The sequence below is a fragment of the Rhynchophorus ferrugineus genome, unplaced genomic scaffold (assembly GCF_030347505.1).
Source record: "Rhynchophorus ferrugineus isolate W39M unplaced genomic scaffold, kcgeb_rfMv2 rfM4, whole genome shotgun sequence".
NCBI classification, from domain to species: domain Eukaryota; kingdom Metazoa; phylum Arthropoda; class Insecta; order Coleoptera; family Curculionidae; genus Rhynchophorus; species Rhynchophorus ferrugineus.
In genome coordinates, this window is record NW_027472583.1 from 17641735 (window position 1) to 17654333 (window position 12599).

Below are 12599 nucleotides of genomic sequence, written 5' to 3' on the forward strand. Positions count from 1 at the left end.
TTTTGTTTTTGAAACCAAAACACAGTCACTGTGTTTTTAAATTCTAAGGCGAATCGCAACAGTAAACATTGGATTAAAATGTCGATTTGTTATGCAACCAGTTAAACGTAGACGTCTTTTATTACGTGGCCGCGGTGTTGCCATACGTATTATTTTTCAATAATCCAGTTCATAAAAATTGAGACTTTTTTCCGATTTTTTTCTGAACAGGTTGATTTTTCACTTGTAACCTCATTAAAATGGGTTCTAAGTGCGTTTTTGTGAAACTGCGCGAGGTAATAATTCGAAGGAGAAGGAATATTACGCGTACGAGTTTAAGTTCCATCCTCCCATGGAGCCCATTCGAAACCCGACAACGCCGTGTCACCCTAAACCCATTTCGTAATTTGGTTTTTTTCTTTTAGTCCCGTTTTCTAAATGTAAGCATTACACGAAAAAAATCGCCATCAGTTCGCGATCAAATTTCACAAAACAAATCGTCCGAATGTAGATTTTTATATTATGAGTTTTTTGTCAAGCCGCCCATCAATTCAAAAACAACAGTTCAGAAATTTTATCTAGTTGCCTGTGATCGCTAATCATTTGGTCTAAAATTGTAGGAGGTAAGTTTGAGGTTTTTTTCTGGTTTGTTTTGGTTGATCGGATATTTCTGTGACGTGAGTGCTCGAAAGCCTCCCGATGGGGCCTGAATCTTAAGATCGGGTACGGTATAGTGGAAGAAAAGGGTCAAGGGACGCGTGGACAAATCTAAAAATACATTCGAAGAAATCATTACCGTCGAAATCACAATGGCGGGCTATCGGAAGGTTAAGAGGCGAGTGCGTCTTAAAAAAATTGAGCCCTCGTGGTAATCGACGTCACTCCTAATCATAATCCTAGTTCCAGTTGATTTTTATAACCTTAAAACGCCCAATAGTGTTCTTATATGTGCTCATTCAACAGTAATAAATCTAAAAATAGATGCGACCTACACGAATGTACTTTTAAGGGCATAGAACTTTAGTGCCAACGAACCGCGGTTCGCCCTTCTACGGTTTTTTCAGCCGTGACGTCTTACTGAGGTTAGATTCCTTCGTGAAATGCATTCTTCTATGTAATTGAATCGGTGCTTCAAGTTAACTTAACTGTTGTTTTCTACATGGTTACAGTTTTAGGTCAAATAACTCATTTTAAGAACAGTTTGCAAATCTTGATTTTAACTAATAGCGGCTCAATTTTATCCGGTAGTCTGTGTAAATGCGTCGAGGTTTTTTAGTTTGTGTCTGTTTCTTTAGCGAGGTGTGAGTGTTGTTTTTGGAAAATTCATGGTGTGTTGGCTGCCAGATTTTTATTCTAGGTTAAAAACGTACAAAAGTTAGTTCTCGGTTGTTAATTTACCCGTTCGTTACGTTGGTACTAGTTTTAATTGTTCGAATCGAGGCGGTAAATTTCAGCAAAAATACGTCGGTTTCTTAGCGCCTAGATCATTGACCCTTTGCTTAAATTTATCACAATTTGGCGTCTTCGCTGTCAAATAATATTATGCTAAAGCAAACATTAAGCTTACTAGGATTATTCAAGGCCGGGTATAGTCAAAAATTAGATCTTTTTTGATGGCAAGCTGTTGATCTTCATTTGTTTTTAATGTCACTTTCAAGTATTATTATTTTTTGTGAAAACAATAAAATATCCACAGCACGTATGTTCGGTGTGTTATAATGTGTGTGATGTTAACAGATTCCAAAATTACTAAGCCAAAATGGACTCCCAACAATACTGCCTTAGATGGAATAACCATTTGAAAAATTTGACAGACGTGCTCACCGATTTTCTTAGGGATCAAGTTCTATGTGATGTAACACTAGCCAGTCACGGACAAGTGTTTCAGGTAACATATCGGTTCTTTGCGTTAATATATCGGTAACGTTATTATCTACTTTCAGAATTTTTTATTCATACTCTTATTCACTCATATTAATAATAACAAATTGATTTGTAGAAAGCCTGAACAATTTCTTTTTTCTTTCCTTTCCATTCAATAACACTTCAATTACTTAGAAAATATACTGTGATACCAAATGATAATCGAATGGCGTTGATAAAGAAAGCTCAAGCAAGTGGAAGTATAATTTTAATTCAAATTATTTCATTAACATAATAATTAAAGAAGAAAGAATTTTTTTTAAAGACGCGTCATAATTGTGGTTGAGTGAAGTTTATAATTAAATTTCATTCATATTAAGCCAATTTTACATACATTAATTATCTATATTATTAGTAGATTTATTGATTTATTATTTGAATCACAGGTAATTTTCTAATTTAAATATTTCCTTTAAGACAGAACGATGTAAATAGATAAAATTACATTTTAATTTCACTGATACTAAACCCTTCTAACTAGCAATTTTATATCATTTCTATATTAACTGAGATTTTTGTTGTAGTATTATAATAATAATAATGAGGCTAAGTAAGGCCATCTGTTTTAAAGTGGTTTTTTAATTAGACACATTAAATTATTTAATGAACAACAATATGGAAAAATTCTTAAAAATTGGAAATCTTATATTGACAACGTTTATTGGTATTCATTACTTAAATAGAAAGTACAGATGTATGAGCTGTAAGTTGCAAGATGGTGTTGTAAATTTATTCTTAATAATCATTATATCAGTTGTACTGGCTTTCTCATATTTCATTTGAAAATTCTTGAATAGAACTACGTCCCGAAATATTTAATCTTATATTTACCATTTAAATGTAAAAATCTTCACATTTCAAAGAAATTATATATGTACCCAAAAATTAACACAATATTTCATTTTTGATATCATGACAAAACATTCCAATAGGTTTTAATTGTTCTAATTTGCTGCATTTCTGTTAGTATTTCAGCAAATTTTAAATTGTTCACAAGCATTTGTATGAGGAATTGGCAACTGGGATCAAAAAATAATTTAATGCACATTTAAGTACATATGTTTTTTAGTCTTTATTGGGAGATAACTTACTGGTAGGGAGATTTATGATTTATACTATGATAACAATATTTATAAAAATGTTATTTAAACACACAATTTTGTTTTGTCAATAGAAATTGCCTTTAAATATAACATGATCACCTATTATTTTTAGTTAAATTATGTATAAAAATTGTAGAATATCAAAACATTTTTAACCTTTGAAAGTTTATTTTTATATTATGAATGCCAAATATTTCACTATGTTTTGATGCTTGTTCTATTATGAATACGATTCTTCTTTCAGAGAATTCCTATTTAAATAATAAAATTTTAATATTATAGTTCTAGTATATTTTTTGCATCCGATATATTGGCTTCCGATATTAATCGTTTTGTTTTAAAGCCTTAACTGCTTCGGCTAGATGCTCTTATGTTATATTTAACTTGAATCATTTCTAGGAAGCTTTCTGATATTTTTAGTATTTATTTATATAAAAAATGGGAGAATGACCAGGGCATATAAAAATAAAATTAACTAGAAGTAACTGCATGTAACAACATTTTTTAAATCGTATTCTATTCTGATTAAAGTAAGTTATAATTTTTTTGTTAGAAATTATATAAATTAGTTTCCTATCAGCAGGTATTAAATTGTGAAAGCACGTCACTGATAGTTCCTTAAATAGAGAGAAACTGGAAATTTTCAAATCTGCTATATAGAGACGTAAACTAAATAGTCCTGTATATATATCTATGTATAATTGGCATTAAATAAAAAAATTCCTTAAACAAATATCAATGAGTCATATACTTGCAATCAAATTGTATTTGGGTGATTTTTAATTGATTTGTGTGGATTTTTACTTGATTTAACTTGGAACTAATAGCTTTCTAATCTTTCAGGCTCATCAAATTGTACTGTCAGCATGTTCTCCATATTTTGAAACATTATTTTTACAAACGCCCAACAAGCACCCAATTGTATTCCTCAAAGATGTCAGTCCTAACGAGGTCAAAGCCTTGTTGGATTTCATGTACAAGGGTGAAGTCAACGTGTCCCAAAATTTGCTGCCGGCATTCTTGAAGACGGCGGAGAGTTTACAGATTCGGGGATTGTCCGACAGTAACAATTTGAACAGTCAAAGTGATGATAGGGAGATGATGGAGAATAGGCCGCCGCCACCGCGTAGGGAACGAGAGGTGCAGAGACCAGGAAGGGACAGTCCGGCTTTGAAAAAGAAAAGGACGGCATCGAATAACAACTGTGATAACACATCGAATTCTCTTGATAGAAATTCTGACTCACAGGTTAGAGATTCTTTACTTTGATATAGTTTCAGTTCATATCGCGTGTATGGGAATGTTTATTTTTCTTTCCTCAATTGGAATTTGAACTTTTACCGATTTAAATTTTGGGTCGTTTGATAAAAATGACCTCTTTCCGCACTTTGATATAGAAATTCTAAGAAGCTCTCAGTTAACTCAGTGAAGTTAACATTCGTAAATATTATTTGTTTATATTTATTTTTAACGTCGTGCTTTTAATTATCCACGTTAATGTGATCGGATGATCTTAGACCCAGTTAACTGTTACTACTATTTAAGTCAAAATTTCCGGTTTTAGCCAAATCAGTGAATTAATTTTAAATATATCGATAAAATCATATGAAACTATTTGAAATTTAAAATTTTGAATGAGGGTTATTTCATTAATATCGTGTTATTTCGAAATAATAAACACACTACTTCCATTTAGACTTGGACCTAGATCAGTTCCAATAAGATAGCGTGACATAACCCACCAACTCTGTATCTTTGATGGGATAGTGTTAGTATATGTTATTTCAACAAAAGTATTTAGGTATTGGTGAAATAGTATCCACATTATACTACAAAATTCTGTTAAGAATGGGCTACTGCCAAAATAGCCGCGGCAGACATTTAATTGTTTTAGCATATAAACTCGGTTGTTGTCCCTTCCATAAGGCAACATTCATTTTATAATCCCTATAGGGCTAAGATAACCTTATCAAAGTACGAAACCTATTTTATGTTCTTATATTTAATCAAAAATTATAATAATGTGCTGGTTTATAACAGTTTTCAATTCCTGCATGATTAAAAAGAAGGGGAATTTAAGTTTGCAAGAAAATATTTGTCGATGATATTGAATTTTAATCATTGATTTGCACGGATAAAATACTTACGATAGGTTTGATATCTGATAACGGAAGAACTGAATAAATTGAATAAAATTAATTATCTTACATTAATCCAGTCTTAAACAATAGTGATAAAATATGTAATTTCAACAATTTTAATGCAGAAATTCTTATTTTAAAGCTGTGAGTTGTGTTTTAGAGGAATGTTTCTCATTAGGATTTTATATAAAACCTAATTTGTTTTATGCCACAATTGTAATTATTCTAGGTTATTATCACTCTTCCCGAACATTTTTAACCAAATGTTTTGTTTAATACACATTTTAGATATAAGAATAATTGGAATATCTGATTTATATTATTTGAGGCATATTTTTTTGTTAACTACACTTGTTCAAGCACTCAATAAGAAAGTGGAAAGTAATAATAATACTAAAAAGCTGTGATAAATAATAAATTCTGAACGCAACTAAAAAAACTGTTGATGAACTAATTTTTTATGAAATGCAAACATAATTAAATATATTAAAACAAGCAAATGCTGAAAAGATAATTAAAATGATAAAAACATGTATGATAACATGTTTTAAACACAATTATAAGTCTCGATACTATTTTGGCTTGACACGATATCCTAAACTATTGAAAACTTGATCTTGTAAATAAGAAACCCCATTAAACTATTGGAAAATATTAATTCAACAAAATTGCTACTAAATAAACCAGCAAGATATTTTATTGTTTTTTTATATTTACCTAAACGATATTTTAAACTAATTGTATTGATTTTTTCGATCAATTTATAGAACACGTCTAATAACGGTTTGTGCTTTATTCAATAGGTAGGTCAGTGCCAAAGTGTCTGACAAGGAAAGTATAAAGTAATTAAAAATTATTCAGTTTTTTCGATAGCTAATCGAACAAATTACTTGGAAGTTTTGCGACTCCGTTATTTATTTAAGTCAGTCTATACGAAAACCACAATGTTTTCTTTATGTTATTAAATATGAGAGATTGTGATAATGAAAGTCAGATTCGATTCGCACCATTGCCTTTAATTTTTTAGGTATATTTAAAAAAGCTCAAATCGTTGATATTCGATAGGGAAATGTATGATAATTAATGATTCTCTGTGTAAGTATGAACGTGTAAGTGCAAGTGTGAGTAATAATATAAAATTCATTTTAAGATTATTGCTTCTATGTCAAATCGTTGATTAATTCTAGTAGTACAGCGCTTTCAATAATCAATTTATAAGTATATTTATTTTATTATATTACTAGTGCATCAGGTTTCAATGTCATAAACCACTATAACAAGAGTGAGTAAGTCTGATGTTTCTGTGCAGAAGGCATGTCAGGTCTTCTTAACGACTAAAACTACAGTTTAACGCAGGTTCCAAATCTCGGTCATTGACCTCCGCTCAAATTATGTCAGACCCTTTACAAACAAGTAACCTTTTAGTGTGCTCAAGTCGAATGTACCATAATTAGAGGGATGATTGTCGCTTTTATTGAAGCTGTCGAATTGAGGTAATCGATATGTCTTAAGTCTGTTTTAAAAATCATTCTCACGATTCCCTACTTTATATTCCAATGGTGCTCCATAGCTTAGTCTGCAAAAAGAACATTTAAATTATGGTTTTTGGCTATTATCTTAACACCCAATATAACCACAACGGTAAGTTATCATGGCTTACGAATAGCGTTTCTAAGATGTACACGAAACATCTGTTACTCTCTAAACGACATGTGCACGTTTTTCATGTGCCTAAACTTTTATACGATAGAACATTATTTCCATCACTGAAATCTGTTGTAACACGTGTTCCCAGTAAAAGTATATACAGAATTTACATGATCTGGCGAGCAGTACCCTTTATCACCTCAAAAAACTAATAAAGTTTGCACGAAAATATACAAGTTCTTGTCAGTAAATTCGTAGTTCTTAAAAATCCCTCTGACATTTTTTGCTTTAGAGCGTCGGTGAGTGCTTGATGGAACACATTTTAACTACCACGAACATATGGAGACCGTAAATATCGAACTGTTCTCTAATAATAAAAAAACAACAACCAACGTACCGTCTTAAAAAGTAATGGCTATTAAAGCGTTTTGAATAGGGTTATTATTAAATATTTAAATTTACGATAAGTTTTATGCGTGCTATATGAACAAGTAACCACAGATTAACCGTTAACCTTATGTTTATTGGTTTTGGGCCCCTAAATAAAGACATTTTCTTGGTTTGGAATCTTTGAATAAACTTTATAATTAAGTGATGGTTAAATTGTTGGTTAATATAATACGGGGCCTGTGCGATATGTACAAAAGTGTTTTTTTTTTGGTAAATGTAATATTTCAGAATGATGTTGAATTGTCAAATTAGCGACTGTGTCTAATATGTCTTCCGCGTCTACCTTAACACAAATTCCTCGGCAAAAATCTATCTTTTGCGGTTATCCAAGAATCTTAGTAAAAATGAAAAGACTTTAACTAGGTCACGGATCAAATTATAATCGGACGTGGCAGTGTTTAGATAATACGTGTTAAGTTACGTTATAATACGTGATAAGTTGTGTAAGACTTAAGTAAGAACCATTTTAAGGGCGTCCTTATGCTCGGGTCAAGCGACAATCCTATTTGACATAATAAATTAAAACCAGCTCAAAGTACACATGTTTTAGCAAAACACTAAATTTCAAACAATCTAGATCCTTATTTAATTTGTAATACTGTTTGAAAGAGGAATAAAATTTTAATTCTAAATTGCTGGGAGGGTCGTACCATATGTTTTTAAAAATAAAATAGTTTTAGATAGATTTAAGTTTCAAGATAGTGTCGTTTTAGCTCCATAAAATTTTCCAAACATTTCTGCTACCTATCTAAAAGGTAAAATTTTGGAAGATTTTCAAAATAACCATCTGTTTTAGCGCGAATAATATTCTGCTGGGTTGAGACGATGTACGGCCATGTTCCCTTTTTGTCAATTTCACCAAAATGGAGAGAAATTTACTGATTCTCCACGGATTCCCCTCAAAATTGTTTTAAGAATTGAAACAAGTCTTAACCGTTCGAATAATATTTAATTTTTATATTTTCGTAATATAGCAAGCATTTTGCTTGATGGGTTAAATATACACTGCCACGCAATTTCTTAATCTTCCTTTGTTGATATTAAAGACACTATATTATATGTATTTAGTCGATACCGGTTCTGTGTTTTTAAATTTTTAAGGACACTAAATTTTCGCTCGACCATTCGGAAACAAAAGCATCAACGGTAAGGATATCATAATTTTTATGTTTGGTAACAAGTATTCTCCCGCAGAATTTTTGATACGAAATACTTTACCCCAGTATCATTCATTATCAATGAAATTGAAGCCCATGTTATGCTGCCGCAGATTTATAAGGCACCAATAATTTAATTTGTAGCTGTTAAGCTTCTGATGAAATTACAGCGAATATAAGAAAAAATAAAGAATCGCTAAAATCAAATCGCTTGGTAATGTCTGTCGGAATATGATTATAAAATCCTTAACATGTTCTATAAAAACCTGCAATAGTAGCACAAGATACATAATCGATTCTACGAGAATGTGTTGAATTTTCTTAAGACTTATAAAGTAGAAAAGTTAGCACCTATACATTCTTTCTGGCACTATTTCATTCCATTCCATAAAAAAATTAAGGTGTCTCGAATCGAATAAACAAAAATCGAATTATAAACATTACAATGCGAATGTTTGAAGGTTTGATGAGCAAGAGCCTTTTCTCACAGCTAACGCAAAAACACGCAAACGGAACAAGCAGCTTTTATAAAATAGATGTTAAAAAAGTGTCTCATAAATCACGCATCTCACAGCCGCGGGTCCGTTCGAACTATCACGAACTATTATTAGAGCAATAGGTTCCTTCACTTTATATTTATATTGTACTTCCCATTTTGTTAACATAAAAATAGAGATTACTTATTCTATTTACGATAATATTGTTTAAGAACATGTATCACAATTTCAACAACCTTTTAAATATCATGTAGTTTATGGATTCTATCACTGCAGTGATAATTACTACATCTTTGTTTGATGAAAATCGTTCTCTAGGAAATAAGTTTTTGGGCGTGAGTCAAGAGTGTTTTGACACACAAAAAGTTACACTAATAATCGGCGTAGCAAACAAAATTCTAAAAATTCTTTTGCATTTCTAAAAAATAACGTTGACACTTAACCTGACCGATTTCTGAACACGTCTTTAGCCTTTGATTCTCATCCATGGTGATGAAACTACTTTTTATACAAGTATTCTCCTGCAGAATTTTTGATACGAAACACTTTACCCCAGTATCATTCATTATCAATGAAATTAAAGCCCATGTTATGCTGCCGCAGATTTATAAGGCACCAATAATTTAATTTGTAGCTGTTAAGCTTCTGATGAAATTACAGCGAATATAAGAAAAAATAAATGTGATTATAAAATCCTTAACATGTTATATAAAAACCTACAATAGCAGCACAAGATACATAATCGATTCTACGAGAGTGTGTTGAATTTTCTTAAGACTTATAAAGTAGAAAAGTTAGCACCTATACATTCTTTCTGGCACTATTTCATTCAATTCCATTCCATAAAAAAATTAAGGTGTCTCGAATCGAATAAACAAAAATCGAATTATAAACATTACAAGACGAATGTTTGAAGGTTTGATGAGCAAGAGCCTTTTATCACAGCTAACGCAAAAACACGCAAACGGAACAAGCAGCTTTTATAAAATAGATGTTAAAAAAGTGTCTCATAAATCAGGCATCTCACAGCCGCGGGTCCGTTCGAACTATCACGAACTATTATTAGAGTAGTAGGTTCCTTCACTTTATATTTATATTGTACTTCCCATTTTGTTAACATAAAAATAGAGATTACTTATTCTATTTACAATAATATTGTTTAAGAACATGTATCACAATTTCAACAACCTTTTAAATATCATGTAATTTATGGATTCTATCACTGCAGTGATAATTACTACATCTTTGTTTGATGAAAATCGTTTTCTAGGAAATAAATTTTTGGGTGTGAGTCAAGAGTGTTTTCACACACAAAAAGTTACACTAATAATCGGCGTAGCAAACAAAATTCTAAAAATTCTTTTGCATTTCTAAAAAATAACGTTGACACTTACCTGACCGATTTCTGAACACGTCTTTAGCCTTTGATTCTCATCCATATTGATGAAACTACTTAAAACCATTTAAGTCACACTCGAATTTGTTTTGAGTACATTATTAACTCGTGTATTTAAGTTTAATTTAATTTAATAATTCATTGCGTTTTTGAGTAACATTTTTATTTCTACTGTTGTTGTTCTCCACAAACTTACTGAAATACTAAAGAATGTCGCTTAAAAATTGCAATAAAATATATAAATTAACACATTAATTAATAAAATAGTAAAGTAATAGAGTAGTGCAAAACTAAACTTATGCGATACAATAAAATTTATAATTTTTCATTTAATTTTTTTTTTCAAAGTGACGTAGCCGAAATATGAATAGAAACAGGAACAATTCACAAAAAAGTTTCAGGAAAAAAGTACCATTTCTTCCTCTACAAACTGGAAAAATAAAAAATAAGTATATTTACCTCATTATTATTACGTGATGGAAATTATTACGGTATTTCCATCTTGCGTTTGTTTCCTTTTTATTTCGGTCTTGCAATCCTTTCCTATTCTCTCCAGTAAGTTATGAGTGACATTATATATTGAGGTTCCTCAAAAGTTGGAGTACGTCAAAAGTATATCAAAGTTGCGGTATTTCAAAGGATTAAACAAATATATTAAAGTGCGCATGTGTAAATCTCAGAATCGCCTTTATTTTTTACCATATATTTTTATTAAGGAACAATAATATTATGAAACCTAGAAACTACTGTTTATTAAATAATGCTTCTTATAAATAATTTAACATTTTTCATAATAAAACTTGGGACCAAAACGTTTAAATTATTTTATTTAAATTTTTGGCTATTATCCTTTTGATACTGAATAACAATTTTATTAACAAGTTCACCTGAGCGCTACTAAAAAATACTTATTATTTTAAACCGGCATACTATCATCAGCACCTAATCACTGTTTGCTGTGAAGTTGGAAGTAACCTAAAATCTTAGCTTAGCACGCCGGAAGTCCACACTGGCTTGAAAATGTATTTACATTTTACTTACAAGTGTATTTATAGTTAATTGATATTAATTATATTAGCAATGTTTTATGTTTTGCCTTAATAATAGTGTTAATAATTAATCTAAAACGTTATTTGCAATACTAGATTGCCACAGATGAATCAGCTGAAAAGTTGAAACCTCAATGAATTTAGGGCTAACACTATCGAAGGATTTAACAAAAATTTAAACTTCATCTTGGTCTTAGTTAAAATCTGAGACTACTTTGGCAAACTCTTTCTATTCAGTGGAAAGTGACGAAAAAATCACGGCTCTAAAAAACATAGAGCAGTGACATAAAAAACTAACTTTGCTTGGACTAAAACAATAGAGATCATGCCTTAACAGTTTCGGACTAAACCCTAACTACGATTTAATAATAATAATAGAATTATCATTTAGCCCAGAAAACATTTTCAACTTCGGATTCAATTTTCCGTAATATTTGAAGGAAATGGGAACAAATTATTTTCGCATTGTTTAATCTTATTTTCAATCATCAATTTATGTTTACACTGACAACGTTATCATCTTAATTGAATAACCTTTTTTAGGATATGACACATTTTCTCTGGGATTTTACTCATATGTTGTATAACTTTTTCTGAATCACAATTTTGAAGAAGATAAGATTAATATTATCACATATATAACACTCACCATGTTAATACTATTCTCTAGGACTAAAATTTCAAATGAATAATTTCACTTGCACCAAAATACTTATATTAAGAAACTTACTCATTCCCCCTCTGACTAATTCGGACATGAACCAGACACTATAGCACTATATTATATTTCGTCGTTATTCCACTTGAAAGCATTTAAAAAATAAAATATTTGTCGATAGTCCAAATAAAGGAATTCATACGTTTTAAGCCCTTTGAATCTGGAACGTAGAATGTGTATTGATCACTAAAATTTTCTTAACTATATTGTTTTAAATAAATCCGTTGATCATTGAGATATGTTACATTCAGGATGTACTGAAATAGATCAGAATACATTCTACATATATTATTTGATATATATTTTATATAAATTAAATATAAAAAAGTTCGATAATCCATAAAAAAGATTATAAATGAAAAATAATAAAATATAACGTAGACTATAGGAAAGTTGAACTAAATTTACCTTCAAGATTATTTCAAAAAAATAAATAGGAACTTAAAACTACTAAAAACTACAAGAATTTTATCTGAAGGTAACTGGGGGAATTCATTTAGTATTCTGTTGGTTTTTAATTGAAATCTGGCAGTCAAAAG

General features: G+C 30.4%; 1 protein-coding gene across 7 annotated transcripts in view; it reads left to right on the forward strand.

The window, feature by feature from the left end:
• The first annotated feature begins 221 nt into the window (after positions 1-221).
• The window catches only part of fru (sex determination protein fruitless), a 47062-nt gene continuing 34684 nt past the window's right edge, over positions 222-12599 (forward strand). For 4 of the 7 annotated variants that reach the window (XM_076403318.1, XM_076403319.1, XM_076403317.1 and 1 more), the window contains exons 1-3: positions 222-602; positions 1717-1867; positions 3849-4253. In XM_076403318.1, coding sequence (XP_076259433.1) covers positions 1739-1867; positions 3849-4253 — 534 coding nt within the window. In that variant the 5' untranslated portion in view covers positions 222-602; positions 1717-1738. Of the gene's footprint in view, positions 603-650; positions 703-933; positions 1062-1716; positions 1868-3848; positions 4254-12599 lie in introns of those variants that run through there. The other 3 variants (XM_076403320.1, XM_076403316.1, XM_076403315.1) reach the window with 3 other exon arrangements.